This window comes from Balaenoptera musculus, chromosome 1 (genome assembly GCF_009873245.2).
Source record: "Balaenoptera musculus isolate JJ_BM4_2016_0621 chromosome 1, mBalMus1.pri.v3, whole genome shotgun sequence".
In the NCBI taxonomy this organism is placed as follows: domain Eukaryota; kingdom Metazoa; phylum Chordata; class Mammalia; order Artiodactyla; family Balaenopteridae; genus Balaenoptera; species Balaenoptera musculus.
Window position 1 is genome coordinate 67,838,615 of NC_045785.1, and position 18,036 is coordinate 67,856,650.

General features: G+C 38.6%; 2 protein-coding genes across 15 annotated transcripts in view; both read left to right on the forward strand.

Moving 5' to 3' along the window:
• MIGA1 (mitoguardin 1) overlaps window positions 1–4,689 on the forward strand; it is a 95,800-nt gene extending 91,111 nt beyond the window's left edge. For all 4 annotated transcript variants that reach the window (XM_036829198.1, XM_036829211.1, XM_036829206.1 and 1 more), the window contains one exon: window positions 1,029–4,689. In XM_036829198.1, coding sequence (XP_036685093.1) covers window positions 1,029–1,247 — 219 coding nt within the window. In that variant the 3' untranslated portion in view covers window positions 1,248–4,689. The remainder of the gene's footprint in view (window positions 1–1,028) is intronic.
• A 4,381-nt stretch (window positions 4,690–9,070) lies between these two features.
• NEXN (nexilin F-actin binding protein) overlaps window positions 9,071–18,036 on the forward strand; it is a 56,705-nt gene continuing 47,739 nt past the window's right edge. For 2 of the 11 annotated variants that reach the window (XM_036850066.1, XM_036850045.1), the window contains exon 1: window positions 9,073–9,783. In XM_036850066.1, the coding sequence (XP_036705961.1) occupies window positions 9,605–9,783 (179 nt within the window). In that variant the 5' untranslated portion in view covers window positions 9,073–9,604. Of the gene's footprint in view, window positions 9,788–18,036 lie in introns of all 11 variants that reach the window. The other 9 variants (XM_036850033.1, XM_036850100.1, XM_036850056.1 and 6 more) reach the window with 7 other exon arrangements.

Here is an 18,036-nt window from a genome sequence, read left to right on the forward strand (position 1 = left end):
CTTGACCTCTCAAGTGTAAGGTATGTGTTTAGAGGGAAAAGTTTGGACTGGGAATTAAGTATGCCATTAATGAGCACTCTGATTGTGGGCAAATCATGCTTTGTCCTCCTTCTCTTCATAAAATGAGGGGACCATACAGGTTGATTGCCAGCGACCCTTCCAGATATAAAATCCAATGAAATCTATGAACTGTGCCTTCTTAGTACTTCTTAACAGTTGATTTCTGTAGGATAGAAATTAAATATTCCTGTTTTATTGTTCTTTGGAATTACTTTGTTTTCCATCATGGCATAACAACCTGAGACTTACTTAGTAGTATACAAGTTGCTTAAAATGGGTTTCAGCATAAGTATTAAGTTACTGAAGTGAAATATCCTTCATGATCTTCCACTGATTTGAGACCTGAAATTATTTTTATTTTTCACATGTCTTAAGTCTTTTTTGGTACAGAAAAATAAACATTTGAAATTTATAAGTTATAATTATTGGAAATAGTTTACTCTTCTGTCTTAAAGTATTACCAGTGCTCATAGGTAACAATGCAAACTTCAATTATTGGGAAAGGACTAATAGTAGCCCCTTACGTTTATACAGTGCTTTAGTATTTACTGGCATTTCCCAGAGGTTTTTTTTTTTTTTAATATCTTTATTGGAGTATAATTGCTTTACAATGGTGTGTTAGTTTCTGCTGTATAACAAAGTGCATCAGCTATACATAAACATATATCCCCATATCTCTTCCCTCTTGCATCTCCCTCTCACCCTCCCGAGATTTTTTTTTTTTAATCATTACATCAGCCCTGACTAGTAAAAATGACAAGTGGTACTTATCCCTTTTTTTACAGAAAAAGAAAATGAGACTCCCCAAAAAGGTTTAATCACTTGTTCAAGGTTCCTTTTCTATTGAGATTTGAAATTAGTAGTGGAACTGACCCCTAATTCAATGTTTGTTACAATATTAGTAACTATTTAGTTTTAATATAACTTCGGTCTAATAAGTGCCAATTTGTTTTGTGTTCATTTTCCAGAATCAAGTTCTTTTCTTTCTCAAAGACATTTTTGATTTTGAGAAGGTACGCTATTCCAGTATAGAGACTTTGGCTGAAGACCTCATGCAGTTGCTTATTCGCCGCACTGAACTTTTAATGGCCTATCTTGGAGCCGATGCACTGAGGCATACAAGTAGCTGTATAAGTAGTCACAGTCATGTTATGCCCAGTGGCCTATTAGAAGCCAAAGTACAATAAGTACCATAAAAATCAGACAATTTCAGTGTGCTATGAAATATTTTAAGGTAACTATTGATTTTGTAATATGTATTACACAGAATTGGTGGATATGGACTCAGGGAGGAAAAAAAAATCTAGTAAAGAATGAGTGATTGTACTGTACTTACACAGAAGTTCTGTCATTAATCCCCATGTAGTGTATCCGAAGTGTTTTTTTTTAATCTTTAGGTAATAATCTTTGTGAAATGTATATTTTACAGAAATACTGCTTGAATTGAAACCAGTACTTGGGAGTTAATTGATTTTTTGTCTTGAAGCTGTCTGAAATGTCCAGTTTCATTCTCAAAAGCTTTGTTTTTATGCTTTGCACCTGGAATATATATACTTTAGCCAAGACTTTTATGGCCCACACATGCAAGAATATATTACTCCTAGTGCCAACAAAGTTAACTTTGCCTGAAAATGTATTTTTAATTGTAAAGTTATTTGTTGTTCAATCAGGTTTAGGCAGTAGTGGTGTTTAATACGTACTGCTTATGTTATTGCTTGTGCATTTGCTTAAGTATTTGAATCAAAGAAACTGTAATAGCCGCGTATCGTTACAGAACATTTAAATGAATTGCCACTGAGAAGTTTACAAGTTACAAGTTTATATTAGATTTACTGAAGTTTCCAAAATACATTACAGTTGGTCCTATGTTACAATAGAGAGACTGAAGAAATTTCTTTTATCTTGGTGTAGATTAAAACATTTCCCTTGAATGAATATTGATTAAAAATATAACATTTATTAACTATGACAGGCAATTAAAATTTTTCCATGTAGTTTTGAGACTATCTCCCAACATCCTAGGGTATTAATCTTGATACAGTAAAATCATTTCTTCTTTCTCCTTATGCATGGCTTTTAGTTGTTTCTACAGAGAACTTAGCACACTGAGAATTTGTCATATTATAACCATATTTTTAAGTTATTCATTGATACTTTGAATCTTAGGGAGGTCTTAAAGAAGGTTTTTCCCCCTGAATATATAACAAAATATTTTTTAATGGTATGGAAGTATGTTTCCTGTCCTTTATGATAGCTATATGAACAAGTGGGTTGTTCATATGAATAAGGTTCTTCAGAGTATATTAGATACTTTCAGAGTTGTATTAATTTTGTGTGTAAATCATATGCCACGTATTTAGAGTGGCTGTCTGAGTAAAACAGTGGATTGGATTTCTTGATTTTGCTCCTAAAGGGGGCTTTATTCATTTTAGGAGTGAGTTATCCAGAAGGATCTAAAATATATTTTTTTTAAGTGCATTTTTAAAGTGCCTAGTTTCTGATGAATGAATAGAAAATGAAAAGTGGGGAAAGAAGCATAATCTTTTAAGGTTTTAAGTTTATATATGTGCCACATTTATGTAATATTAGTTACAAAATAGGACATTCAGAACCTTTATGCTGCTTGCATGTGCTGTGTTCCATAATGTGTAGGTTACAACATTAAACAATATGAAATATTGCTCTAATATATTTTGAGTATATAGTTCCTTGACTTCTCTTACATATATTACATATATTCTTAATTTAACACTTGGCTGTTCATAATTCTTATTGTTGATGGAGGAGTATCTTCAGAGGTATCAAAGCTAAAAATTCCATTATGTAATATTTTACTTTTTAATTTGTATCCTGTATTTTGGTTTCTTGTTGAGGTACCACTGGCCTTGAATGATTCACACACATACACACATGTGTGCACACACCCATTCCCATCATTGTATAAGCAAGATAGTTATTGCTTATGTTAATTTTCCTGTTTGGGGGGCTGAATGTTTTAAGCTGTGGTTTTATAAACAAAGCTATAAGTAAACTTAATTACTTTTTTATTTGAGGAGGATATTGTTTGAAATCTGTTTTGAAGAATTGCACTATTTAATAATGCTGCTAGTACATGAAACAACTCTGGGAAATTTATTTCATCAGATAAGATGAATGACTTTCCAGAAGGTGTTTTTTCTTTTACATTTCACCTTAAAAAAAAAAAAAAGAAATTGCCCATATTTAAGAGGTTGTTTTGTCAAATTCAGTGCTTGAGGTTGATTAGTTTCTGGTCAGTTCAGAAGCTACTACCTTAGTAAGAGGCTTTCTATGTGGCCTTTGACTCAAGAGACAAGAATGACCAAATAGACTTTCAAGGTAGTAGGTATAGAAAAAAACCCTCTCTATTATAAGGGAAGAAACTTGACCTTTCTAAAGAAACAGCTCTTAAAAATGTTTCTGACCACTGAAGAGTGCTTGAGGCGTATGTTCCAATTTCAGTTTGCCTTGAAATTGGGTTAAATAGATAAAAGCAATGTTTCAAAAAATAAAAAGTAAGTAAATTAGTCCAGAGCCTTTTAGGATAAAACCCTATTTAACACTTCTTCATGGTAGTATTATCAGAATATTGCCTTTGCCACTGTGAGTTCTACCATCTGCTTCCCTATGTGAATTATAAGAGGACCTTGAATTAATCATGAGAAAATGGATTTTTTTTCCTCCTGTTTTCTGGAAGGAAAAAGATAAGTGTTCAGGTGATTTATATTTGATGATTTTTTTTTTCGATTTTGGTTTCTCTACATCTTTGTTCAACTAAAAGCCTAGTTATTTATTCTTGGAGGATTGTGATATGTTTATTAAATGTCAAAATGAGATTCTTTTTAAAAAGAAGGCAAGTTTTTCATACTGTTATAGTCAGCTCCAAAGAACTTTTTCCTTCTCATAAAGAATTTTTTTATTTGTATATATTTATTGTGATTCTATTAATTTGTTGAATTAACTGACTTTATAAAAAATATTTACAGACTTTTTCTTGCCTTAAGATGTAATATTTTCCGCTTAAATGATTATCTAGGGAGTGATTATTTGCATTACAAAAGAATTCTTTAGTTTATCATTCCTTTAAACCTGTGAGATAGGAATGCCAAAGTAACACTTAACATACTTCTCTGTGACCTTTCATAATTAGAAATTTTAAATTATGTTCATAACATAATTTGCTTTTATTTTAATATGAACACATATTAGGAAATTATTTGGAATATATATTTCAAAGTGGTTGTAAGAATTAGGCTGAGTTAAAAAAAATTTTTTTTTTGCTTGGATTAATCAAATTTAGAAATACCTCTGTATGTGAGACTTAAGAATTTGTATAGTCTGTGATTAATGGAAATAAGGGCATCCTTTCTTTGTTCCTAATGATTATATTATGTTATTGTTTTGCTTAGTTTGAGAACAACCGTGTATTAGCTTTACTTGGCTGATGACAGTAAATGTGTCTATTTCTTATATGTAAGGACTGCACTTATTAATTTATGTAAGAGTGAAACAATACAGTAGCAGAAAAAAATAGCACTGGCTCTTTAGCCAAAATAAGCACTGTAACATGGATGTATTTCTACTTTTGCCAAATAAAAAAGTGATGGTACATCTTGCTGATGTATTGAATATTTTATACAATGCTTATGTACATTTGCAAGGTCACACTTGTCTCAGCAAACCCTACCTACCTTATGGGAGCTTTCAGTCTCCATAAGACCACATATACAGGCATGGAGAATACAGAACACTGCAGAAATACTGAAATCAAGTGTAAAAGTATGTTTTCTTTACGTACTAACTGGGAGAGAAAACAGTTTTGTGATCAATAAAGGCAAAGTACTTGTGGTTTTTTATTAATCATGTAAAGTGTTTTGGTTAAAATTGCCATCAGACACAATGTAAATTTATCTTATTGGTGTACGTGCATCCTTCCCTATTCAGACACGCCCCTTGCCCACCACTTCTTGGTTCAGATACATTTAGTCAAGGAGAGGGATGCTGCCTGGATACCACTGAAGACTCCGGATGGTGAGAAGGGTTTATCTCGTGATAAAAACAGTATTCTCGATTTGGGACTTTTTAATGAAGAGGTTTATTTTAGAATAAACCTCTACAGTATAGATAAATGTATGTAGTTATATTTTTAGACTGTTAAACCAAACATAAACTTAAGTATATTACTTAATAAACGAACCATACAAATATGAGTTAAATTTTTTCCTAGCAAGGATATAGGGTTGGAGATGGAATGGGAAACATCCGTGTCTCAATCTCATCTTCTGTTTTCTTTGTCATCTGCCATCCCCCTGTCGTCTCAGGCCGTCCTCTTTGACCCTGCTACATGAACTTAATATTTTGCCCTTTAAACATGTCTCTCCGAATTTTTATGTTTGTCTAAAATACTCCTCTACAAGAGTCTCAGTGTCCTATTGTTACACTCTTTGTAGGGCTTTGCTGGAAATCGTTATAAACTCACTTGGTTTATCCAGCTGTGTTTCCTACTGTTCTTGCTTTTGACTTCTATTTTTTATGTAGTGTTTCTTCCTACACTCTGTATTCTGTGACACTTTACCCCGCCACTTCTCCTTTAATCTCTTTCTGTCCTCATGCTACTGACATCTTTGATCAGGCTCCTCAACTCTTTTGTCTGATGAGGTTCTTTTTTTGTTTTTTTCTACCTTTGAACAGTGAAAACCCTTAAGTAACCTTTATCATTTGGGCAGGAAAGGACTGAATTCCAGTACAGGAAAAAAAAAAAAGCAAACCTTCCTTCTATGATGCTTTTTATTCTGTACTTAAAAGCCACAGCAAGGCAACTGGTATATCAAATACCACCTCAACATTTTGCTTTTAACTGTCTCTTATGTGTGTCACAAAAGCCTTTCACAAAGTATACTTATATATAGGAAATTACAGAACTTTTGTAATTTGCTATTTGAAATAATACTATAATACTTAAATATAGAGAAGAACTTCGACATTTGAAAGCACCTGAAATATGTGACTTCTAGAATTTTGCTAATTCTTTTATTTAATAACACTGTGAGAGAATAGGCCCAGGGACTTTAAAAAGGACTGAGTGCTTAATGTGGTAGCAGATGGATAATTTTTTTAAAAGTAGGTTAAAGCGGGTGCATTTGTTATCTATTGCTGCATAAAAAATTATCCCCAAATTTAGCAGCTTTAAACAACGAGCATTATCTCCCATAGTTTCTGAGGGTTGGGAATTTAGGAACGGCTGGTTCTAGTGGTCCAGGGTTTTAGGGTCTGTCCTGAGACTGCAGTCATCTGAAGGTTTGACTAGGGCTGGAAGATTCGCTTCCAAGATTTGCTCACTCCCATGGCTGTTGTCAGGGGGCTTTAGGTCCTTGCCATGTGGGCCTCTTAACAGAGCTGCCTGAGTATCTTTAAAATATAGCAGCTGGCTTTCCCCAGAGTGAGTAATCCAAGAGATATCAAGGCAAAAGACACAGTATCTTTTATAACCTAGACTTGAATGGGACATACCATCACTTGTGCCATATTCTATTAGTCACACAGACCAACCCTGACACAATGTGGGAGGAGATTACACAAGGGTGGAAAGACTAGGAGGCGGGATCATTTGGGGTTATTTTGGTGGCTGGATATCACACCAGGGAATCATAATAAATTGTATATAGATAATGTAGGCATTTTAATTTTAAATGAATATGTGCACATTCTTACCAATCTTTTGAGGTAGGGTGAAGGCCTTTACTGGGAGTATGGATCTACTGGGTATTCTGAGATGTCTTTGTTGTAGAAACTATACCTCAAAATCATCATCTGGGTTTTCCCGTTTCCCTTATTTAAAGGAGAAAAAGTTACATGAAAAGCAATGAGTCCCAAATCCCCCTAGGTTTTCATAATTTTCTACCCAATCTTTTACATTTGTCTTCCCCACACCTAGCTTGATGGTAATGTTTATAAGCTATTTGCTTTTATTACGTCTTCAAAGCATTCAACTTAGCTTTTATAAAAACTATTAACTGTTTATTTTTGCTTTTGTATTTCTTCCTTTTTGTAATGTTTGTGTGATTTCAGTAACATGCAACTGATGTAATCAAGTCTGAGAACAAATCTAATCGATTCATGATAAATATACAAGGAATGTTTACACGGATAGACAAATCTTGGATTTCTAATAGTCTTCTCAGACTTAGCATGTCCAAACCAGAGCTCCCGACCACACCAGCCTAAACCTTCTCCCCATCTTTCTCATCCCAGTAAATGAAAACATTTTTCCAGTTCCTCAGGCCCCAAACTTCTTTTCCTCACATCTCAATCTGTTACCAAAATCCTACCAGTTCCACTTTTTAAAAAGTACCAAGAAAAAAAATACGCCAAGCATTTCTCACTACCTTCAGAACTATCATCTTGGTCCGAACTCCCATTACCTGTCATCCTGATTATTTTGGAAGCCTCCTAATTGGTCTCCCTGCTTCATTTAGTGTGTTTGCAGCACATTGGCCAGAGTGAGCATGTTAAAAATATGTCAGATTATGTCACTGCTTTGTTCACAATCCACCAGTGGCCACCCATCTTACTCAGAGTAAAAGCCAAAGTCCTTACAATGTAAAAAAGGTTTCTCACAGTCTATCTCCTGCCCCACTCCACTTAGTATTATTTCACCCTTTGCCTACTCAGCTTCACCCATAGAAGCCTTCTTGCTCTTCCTAGAACATGTCAGATAGGATCCTTCCTGGGGCTTTTGCACCTCCTTCTGGACCACTTTTCTCCCACTCCGTTCCCAGCATTCCCTACTTTTCTGCTGTGGTTTATCTCTAATGCATACCACTTAGTTGTTTATTTGCTTACTGGCTGCCCTCTTCCTCTAAAATGTATGTCCCATGATGGCAGGGCTTTTTATTTGTTTTGTGACTGCTGTATCCTAAGTATCTAGAACTGAATATTTGTTGATGAATGAATGATGAATTGAGGGGAGAAGAGGTAGGCCTTGCATGCTGTGGGTAGCTAGCAGAGTTTATAGGAAGAATGAAGAGCTTTATTGTATCTGGTGAATCTGAGTGGATCAGTTAAGACAGTTTCTACTCCTTTAAGTCATAAATATAAATGTGTTAATTATAAATTGGTAAGTGTAAGGAAGAAAAGGGTGGAGTGAGAATTTATAATGGGGGGACTGATAAAGATTGGGGTAAAAGGAAGGCTTCTCTGAGAGAGCAACATACAAGCAGACAACAAAAGCATATGTTGAAGTTAGGTAGGTGAAAAGTCCAGGGAAAGAGAATTTCATGCAGAGGGAACAGCTTATGCAAAGGCCCTGCAGTCAGAATGACCACGGAAAATTCCATGAACTGAAGAAGGTTAGGGTGATGGGATTGACGGGTGCAAGGGAACAAGCTAGATCATCCAGGCCACGCTAATCTGTATTAGAGTAAGTTTAAATAGCTGTTTTAATTACCAATCTAGAACTTTTCTCTAATTGAAGAATGAATGGTTTATACCTCTTAAAAGAATTTCCATCCCGAGTAAATAGTGTATGGGGATGGGATGGAGAAAGAAAGTTTTAGTTAAGACCAGAAGGCCTTTTCAAAATCCCTGAAAATATAACCTGAGCACCACTGTGCCCAGGGCTGGAAATTGGAGGTGGTTGTCCCCGGCTTATCTGTGTGGATGCTAGTTTGATTTTGTTAATTCATTCACTCATTCATTAAATTTATATTCATTTTATGCATGCAGTGAAGAACTGAAGATCTCCCCACCAGGAAAATGGCGCCGCTGGATGAGTATTTCAGGTTTTAATGTGGGTTGTCTGATGGGTTTAATTGGCAGTCTGGTGGTCCAGATTGAAAAGTTCTGTGGTGCTGATATTCGCAAGATGCCTTAATGTAGGTTTAGAAAGACCAGAGATGATTTGCCTTCAATTAAGGAAAATTGGAAGATTATATAAATATTATTTATTTTTATGCCTCCTCCTCCCCGCCCCCTCCCCCCTCTTTCTTCCACTTTTCTCTATCAGCCATTCTCTTTGGAGTTGAAGACCAGAACCAAGAAAAGGAGAGCAACAGACAAATGAAGTGGTCCCCGGTCTGCTGCCCTGTGCTGTCAACAGTAAAAGGAAGGTAGGCCGAGGATCGACTTTCTGGATGAAGATAAGGCAGTGCTTCGGCTTCGTAGACACCAGGACCGGTAGGGCAGCTGAGAAGCGGGCCCAGCGCAGAGCGGCTGCGGGTCGCGGCGAGGCAGCCGCCGCCTGTTTCTGAATCCCGTTCCGGTAGCACCCGTTTCCCACAAGGGAGGCAGCCTGCCTTCCCCGTACCCCGCCGGGAGGTGGAGGCGGGCCCGCGGGGAGGGGGTCAGCGCAGGGACCCAGAGCCGGGCGACCCGCAGGTCCCGGCGGAAAGTTGGCAGCCACCGCCCCCCTCGCCCGCCTTCCTCCTGGACTCTCCACCCCTCTCCGGGCCACACGGCGGAGGCGGGGGGTTGGGGGAACTGGCCTCGTGTTTTGGAACAGCTGCAGCCGGCGTTGGGCCCGCCTGGAATGCGGGAACAGGCTGCACACCAGGACTTTTATGGAAACTTGCTGCTGGAGCCGGCGGCGGCCAGAGGGCTCGTAGCGGCTGGAGCGGCGGCGGCCGCAGCGCCAGGACTCCTGACCACACCCCGGCGCCCAGAGCCTGCCAGCGCGCACCCCGGACCTTCGCGTGTCGCCGGCTCGAGGCGGGTGAGAGGAGTCGGGGGGACGTGGGGAGGGGGCGGCCGAGACGGAGCCGTCGGCTCCCCCGGGGCGGCGGGGACGCGCGCCCCGGCTCCTGGCCCGGCTCCATCCAGCTGTGGCGACGCGCCGGTCCCCCGGCGCGAGCGAAACGGCCCTCGGAGCCGCTTCCGCGGGCTCGGCGGAGGGCGGACCGGGGTCGGCCTGGCTGTGCCTCCGCGGTCACCGGCCTCGGGCTCCTGGCCACGGTTTCCTTGCCCGGCTCCGCAGCTTCAGCTCGGCTTGCGCCCTGTCTGTGCAGTTTCGGGAGCTTTCTCGGTCCTGCAGGGAGTGAGCCCTACGGCGGTGGAGCGGGTGCCGGTCCCCTTGCTCTGTCCCAGGGGTCCCGGCAGGTAAAGTGCCGTGTCGTCCCACACCACGTGCCCCCGGCGCGGTCTCCGTCTCCGCCGGCAGTGCCTGTTGTTTTTAAGAGAAGTCATTCCCGATCGGTCCCTGTGGAGGCTGGGGACTGAAATGTGATTTAACAGCCCAGCATCTGCCCCCTCCCTCCAGACTAGTTTTTCGTGATTCTGACCGATGTCGGTCGGATGTTGGGAGTTGTGCAACTAGAGCTGGAAGTTGGAGTGAATGATGTAGTCACCTCTCGAGACCTTCCTTCTCTGTATGCTTTTTGAAAACGCCGAGCCATTCCAACTGTTTGTAAACTCTGCAAAGCTCTACAAATGCTAAAAATTTATTATTAATGGCGTTTATAAAGAAAATAACCTAGTTGAGAGGTTAGTTGATTATCGCAATGGCTTCAAGATCTTCATTCATATTTATTTAATTTAAGGTCCATAATGCGAACGTAGAGTTGGAAAGGGGGGTGGGGTGAAGAGAGAGTGGGAGAGAGAGACAGAGAGGGAGGATAGAACGAGAACAAGATAAAAATAGCATAAAGATATGCCCTAACAAAATGTCTGTCCTTGGGCTGGAGGCAGGTAAAGAAAAGAAGTTAAGCCATAATAAGAAAGAAATTAGTTCCGTGAGCAAAGCAACGGGCGCATCATTCACCAGCTTAATTTTGTTAATGAGTTCATGTATGGGCCCATTGGCCTTCGAGTCACAACATAACTATGTGTTGGGTAGCATGATTATATAAACTCAGGTATTTATACCATCTTAGTCACCCGTCATTGAGTGAACCACATTATTCTCCGCCAGTCCTTTTACAGGTTAAATGGTTGCCATAAGAAAACTCAGAATACACATAAGTCTCTGAAATTCTTTTGAGTTTTGAAGCCCGGTAGGGTGGAAAAGTGCATTATCAACCAAATTGAGGGACAGGGTTTTTTTTGAGGAGGTATATTTAGTATAAATGAACTTTGATTACTTAATGTAGTTAAGTCAGATTCTTTCTCACAGCTATTAGCCCCCTATTTTTGAAGATATTTTATACTCTGGATGGGAATACTTGAAAGAAAAATGTGGGCAATTCTGTATTTTGTCTGCTACGACTCCCTTAAAGAGCCCTAAGCAAAAACCACAACAAAACTCTTTTAAATCCAGTTTACGTTGATACAGTATTGATGTAATTTCTATTTTCATGAAAGAGTCACACTTTTAAATCCATTTTAAGCTGAAATGTAGTGAATAGCAATTTTTCCTACTCATTGAAAATGGAATCTGTGCTATTTTTGAAAATTTGATATGTAAGACTGATCATTGTCAAAATGTATGTCATCTTGAGATGACTATATTTAGCATCAGCGAAGGAATGCATTATCTAGGTTTTTGAACAGTATTTTTCCCCTGAAATTACATTTGAGGAATTTGGGTTAGGGTTTCATTTGTGAACAGAATGAAAACTGGATATGTATATTTGGAAGAGATTAATTGGGAATTTAGATTGCTTAGAACCCAAGTGGCCTGAAATGAGATACTACTTTATTTAGGAAAAAAAAAGAAAACCTACTGTTACCTTTGAAACACCCTAAAGGCAAATAAAAGTATTGTTTAAATAAAAATACATGCGTAAAAGAAAACAATGTAGTAAATGTAGAAAAGTATGTAACAGATGGGCAGATGTCTGAAAGATTTTATAGAAGAGAGGACTTAGTACATTGTATGGTATGTAGGCCACACACACAAAACATCTTAGTAGTCAACTTTATAATTAAGAAGGAGAATGACCTACAGCATTCTTAACAATTTCACATATCTCTGTTCTTATTTAATCTGTCTGTGGTCTACATCACCTGTATAGTTTCTTTCATGTTCTCTTTCTTCTGGTTTTTAAAAAATTATTTATTTATTTATTTATGGCTGTGTTGGGTCTTCGTTTCTGTGCGAGGGCTTTCTCCAGTTGCGGCGAGTGGGGGCCACTCTTCATCGCGGTGCGCGGGCCTCTCACTGTCGTGGCCTCTCTTTTTGCGGAGCACAGGCTCCAGATGCGCAGGCTCAGTAGCTGTGGCTCACGGGCCCAGTTGCTCCGCGGCATGTGGGATCTTCCCAGACCAGGGCTCGAACCCGTGTCCCCTGCATTAGCAGGCAGATTCTCAGCCACCGCGCCACCAGGGAAGCCCTTTCTTCTGTTTTTATAATTGCAAGATTACATATCTATATACACTTAGAGTTGTTGTATTTTCTTTTTCTATTTAAATGCTCAGCACATAGTTTGGCTTGACTTAATGGTAGTATACTTTCTACACTCTAGGATGGGTGGATTTTTACCCAGAAATCCAACTTATTTATTTAACTTTCAGTCAAATTTGTTTTTTATTATAAAGTTAATACAACCATATTATATTTATGGTTAAAAATTGTGGGGAACTGAAAAGGGGGCTCTCATCATCTGACACATAAACGGCTAGTATTTTGATATAGTTCCCTCTTTTCCCCATGCAGAGGATGTTTTTTCTTGCATTGCCATATCTCAATGAAAGTGCATATGTGAAAGCATCTGATACATCATCTGCCATCTAGTAAGTGTTCAAGAGTTGGTTCTTTTTCTCCCTTCCCCTCTTTTTTTTTTTTTTCTTTCCTTTCTTCATCTCTTCCTTTTTGTTCTCAGATTAGAAGACAGATAGTTTGGGGTCCCTAGGCCAGGTTTTGAGGTTGGTGAAATTTGACTTCCACCTTCCTTTCTGTGCCTCTTTCCTGCCCTTTTCTCCTCTTTGACTCTGCCTCCCTCTTTCTGGCCAAAATAGGCCTCCCCTTTGTCTCTGCATTTTCTCAATGATGCTTGTTCATTTAGATCAAGGGCCACAAATTGGGAGCCAAAAAGCCACTTTCAGCCATAGACATGCTTAAAAATTGTACATTTTATATTAAAATATGGATTTTCAGCCTCTCTTGAAAAATTGGAAGATCTTGGCAAAACTGGGTCCACATTTCTGCATAGCAAGAATACCCTGGAACTAAGTAGGGGCTCCCTCCTCAGATAGGGTACACACTCTTCTTTTGACATAGTCTCCACCATCCCTTACTGTTTGACAATTAGTCATCACTCATTTATATTACCTGTCAATTATACTACATAACATGAACTTACATTACCTGACCATAGACACTTGAATATGCAGGTCCCTGATCTAAGTATCAATATTAGGGCAAGTCTGAAGCCATGATATGATGGAAAGTCGGCTGGACTTGGCATTAGGAACCTGGACATTAAATGTTGAAGATATATTTTGGTTAGCAATCCTTCTCTTAAATAATCTGATCATGGGAATGGGAAGGAGAGGTTAACTTTCACTGACACTAATTGCTAGTGTCCATTGAGCTGATTAGGAACCATGTATTGAGAACTAAATATATTTTAACTGGTGGGACTTTAGAAAGCATAGGGGAGATATTTCTGGGAAAGAAACCTTTCCTAGGAACTCTTAAATAACCCTACTCCTTCCCCATCTTAAGTGTTTAGGAGAGTTTTTGCGACCCTTAGACATTGGTCATAAAGTGGAGTTAACTACTATTCTTCCACCTCACTGCCCCAGTCACTTGTTTGGAGCCAGCGGCCTGGGTCTTCCCATTCCCAGCTGTGTCCTTCATTGAAAGGCCATCTTCCGCTTGAAGAGGGGGTGAGGAGGCCCAGTCTCCTCCAGAAATTGCTTGGGAAGCCAACATCCTGAAGGCCCAATTTCTGGTTTTTCATGATATCTCGTTTAATGTAAACTCACTCCATTTTATTTTACTTTCTATAATTTTATTTATTTGTTCATTTGTTCATTCATTCATTCATTCATTCATTCATGCATCCTCATCATCAGCCCTCCTTTTAGAGATATCATTCATAAGTTTCATTTGGGCTGATTTTGGATCAGACAGTTTTCCTCCTCTTTGTTATTTGTTCACTAGCTCAAATATGAATCGAGTTTGTACTGTGTCCTAGTTGTTACGTGAGACGCAAAAGATAAAGAACCAACTAGAGCACAGTTCTTACCTTTCAGGGACTCATAGTATGGTGAATGCTCTTTTGAAAATGTTACACACAGTCATATGAGTGCAAAGTATTATATATTAATACAGAAGCATGTCAAGACAGGTTGAAAATAAGATTCTTGGTTATAAGTGAGGAATTATATATTGGTAGCAGAAAAAACTCACTCTTTTAAATAGGTAAAATAGGATCTAGTTTCATACTTTTGAGCTGTGATGAGGTTCATGATGTTTTGTAAGATAATTTTTAGAGTATAAGGTTACAACCTTCATTAAATGTAATAAGGTTACATAATATTTAAGTTTATATTTCTTGTACAAGTGCAAAATGATAAAAATTTAGGGGCTTCCCTGCTGGTGCAGTGGTTAAGAATCCGCCTGCCAATGCAGGGGACACGGGTTCGAGCCCTGGTCCGGGAAGATCCCACATGCCGCGGAGCAACTAAGCCTATGCGCCACAACTACTGAGCCTGCACGCTAGAGCCCATGAGCCACAACTACTGAGCCCAAGCACCGCATCTACTGAAGCCCACCCACACGCTCTAGAGCCTGTGCTCCGCAACAAGAGAAGCCACCACAATGAGAAGCCCGCGCACTGCAACCAAGAGTAGCCCCCGCTCGCCGCAACTAGAGAAAGCGCATACGCGCAGCAATGAAGACCCAACACAGCCAAAAATAATAAATAAATAAAAATAAATTTTAAAAAAATTTAGGCTCACATTTGATGAAGCTCAAAATAATTTTGTTTGTTCCAAAGACTGTAAAGAAATAGGTTTTAACATTTACTTCTAGTGTATAGGTAAGCGTTCTGTCTAAAACCTTCTTAAAAGTTGAGACAAAGAATTTACTTGAGTTTAATGAAATGCAGATTTAAAGCTGTCACTTTCTTGACAATTCTGTTCTCCTTGAGAAAAGAGATAATACATTAACACAATGAAATAGTTATTGTAAATGATAGCTAGCTATGATTTAAAATTCTTTTCTTGATTCCTGCATTATTTGCTATCTTGAAATATTTTAATTGCGTATCAAAAAAAGTCAAGTAAAGTAATTAAATTTAGAAAATTTAGAGGTCAAACATAGGTCCAATGAAATTCTAGAACAGGAACATTAGCATGCATATTTTAAGACCATCTGTTATACTTAATATTATATTCCTCTATGAGACTTACATATTGTTTCACAGCTTGAGCTTTTATACCTTAATATTCAACCTGGAAATTATAACAGCTCAAAAGTATACACTATTCTTGAAACATATTTTATCAGGCCATTAAGTCATTTTCAAAGACTTTCTGAAGGTTATCTCATTTATTGCTATGCCAGCTGATACCAATATTAGTATATTGTGTATGTATACATATATGCAATTCATATATATATATTTCATGTACTTTTAGGTAAAAATGGAGAATGATGGAATGAAAGAGTAGTTGACTAGAAGTCAAGAAACTTGGAGTCTAGTTCCTTCTTCTGCTGCTGAACAGTTTGCAACCTTGGATCGGTCACTGAATCTTTTTGAGCCTCCCATTTTTTCATATGGTAAATGAATGGGTTGGACTAAGTGATCTTTAAGGTCTTTAGCGAATGAGCTCTAAAAGTCCATAATTCTTAGTACATGTATAACCAGACCCCAAATGTAATTCTGACGGGTAGTAAAACCTGTTCAAAACTGAACTCGATTTTTTACCCCTTAAACATGCTTTTAATGGTAACCCTGTCCACCCATTCACTCAAACTAAGACACTTGAACTAATTCTTTTTTTTTTTTAAGATTTATTTATTATTTATTTATTTTTTTGCTGCATCGGGTCCCAGCTGTGGCACGCGGATCTTTCTTGCGGCGCACGGGCTTCTCTCTAGTTGTGGTATGTGGGTTTTCCCTCTCTGGTTGCGGTGTGGGCTCCAGAGCGCGTGGGCTCTGTAGTTTGCGGCACGCAGGCTCTAGTTGAGGCACACGAGCTCAGGAGTTGTGGCGCGCAGGCTTAGTTGCTCCGCAGCATGTGGGATCTCGGTTCCCTGACCAGGGATCGAACCCATGTCCCCTGCACTGTAAGGGGGACACCTTAACACTGGACCACGAGGGAAGTCCCTGAACTAATTCTTGACAGTATTCCTCTCCTCACCTCTACCCTCCAAATCTAATTGGCTAAACTTCTTGCAGTAATGCCCCCAGTACAACCCCCTTCCCTGGATGAAGGGACTTTGTCTTTTTGTTCACTTTCGTCTCTCCACAGCCTAGGATAGTCCCTGGCATGTAGTAGGAGCTTAATAAACACTTGTTAAATAAATGAATGAATGGGTCACCATGTCTTGTCAATTATACTTCTAAAATGTCTTTTCCAACGTTTCATTCCTAATGCTGCTATCTTAATTCAGGCCCTTATCTTCTCTTGCCAAGATCATTCTACTTGTCCTCCCTGTAGTCTTTCCCCATTTTATTCCAGTTTTCTACACTGCTATCAGTCTCTTTTTTTCTTTCTAGAATACATATCTTATTAAGTCACATTTCTACTTTAAAAAAATCCTTTGCTGGGTCCCCATTGACTATAGAATCAAGTCTAAACTGTTTTCTTAATATGGCATTTAGGAATCTTCCTATTCTGTGCCCAGTCTGTCTCTCCAGTTTTACCATAGATCCTCTGGACAACTTATAGCTCCCCAAATTTGTACTGGGCTATCAGGCCTTGGTGTTTTTGTTCGTGTTGCTTCTTTTGCCTGGATGCCCTTACTCACTTTTCTACGTTGTGAAATCCTACTTATCCTTTAAGGTCTAAATCAAATGTCACCATCTCGCTCTGTGTCATCTGCCTTCACCCCAACCCCCTCCTTAACCCCACCATAGTCTTTCCATGACTTTTCCATATTTCTATAGCCCAGTATATCCTGCTATTATAGCACTTATTACTTTGTTTTATAATTAGTTGTGGTCCCATCTGTTTTTCCTAACAAAGCTAATTGATTTCAAAGGCTGTCGCCTACATTTTGTATACCGTCACCAGGCATAATGGCTGGTACACAGTAGATTCTCCTCACAAAAATACTATGTTTGTAAATACAGACCTAATCTGTCAAGTTTGAAAAAAAATGCATTTTTGATAAATCATGTATACTGCTATAGTAATATTGCAGTATTCCTTCTGAAACCTATGATGGATACTTGTCTTCATTTAAGAAGACATTGAATGCTTAATATGCTGGAATGGCATTATTAAATCCCTTCATCATACCTTTATCATGACCAAACTTTTGTTGATGAACCACATGTTCAACCTTATCGTTTGGTCAGTGTTTTGTCTTATTCTTGATAACAATTCGACTGGCTTGCTTGAGATCTTAGACACTTAGAAAAGTACAGTGAGGCCTAATTGTTGTGTTGCTGCTGCCCCTTTAAGGTGGCTAAAGACATTACATCTGCCTGCCCAAACAGAAGAAAAGTTACTTAATACTAGATTAAGAAAAGTGTGTGAGATTCCAGATATAAATCCTTTGGCATTTATGTTACTGAGTATAGGAATTAAGTTGTTAAACTAAGCCTCATTTAGTGTTCTAAAATACAGTAAGGGAGTGCTCAGTCTACTACTTTATTTTTAGAATTAGAACTGACATGATTTGATAGAATGTTCTTTCCTATAATTCAGCAAATCTCAGAATGTGGTTTTAGAATCCTTGGGAGTCCCCAAGACCCTTCAAGGACCCATGAGGTCCTTCCTTTTCTAACAACATATCTGTATGAGGCCATGTTTTCTTTATATACTTCAGTCAAAACAACGTATCACGATAGTTTGAATGCAGAAGCAGATATGAGAATATACCTGTCTTTTATTAAGCCAGATATT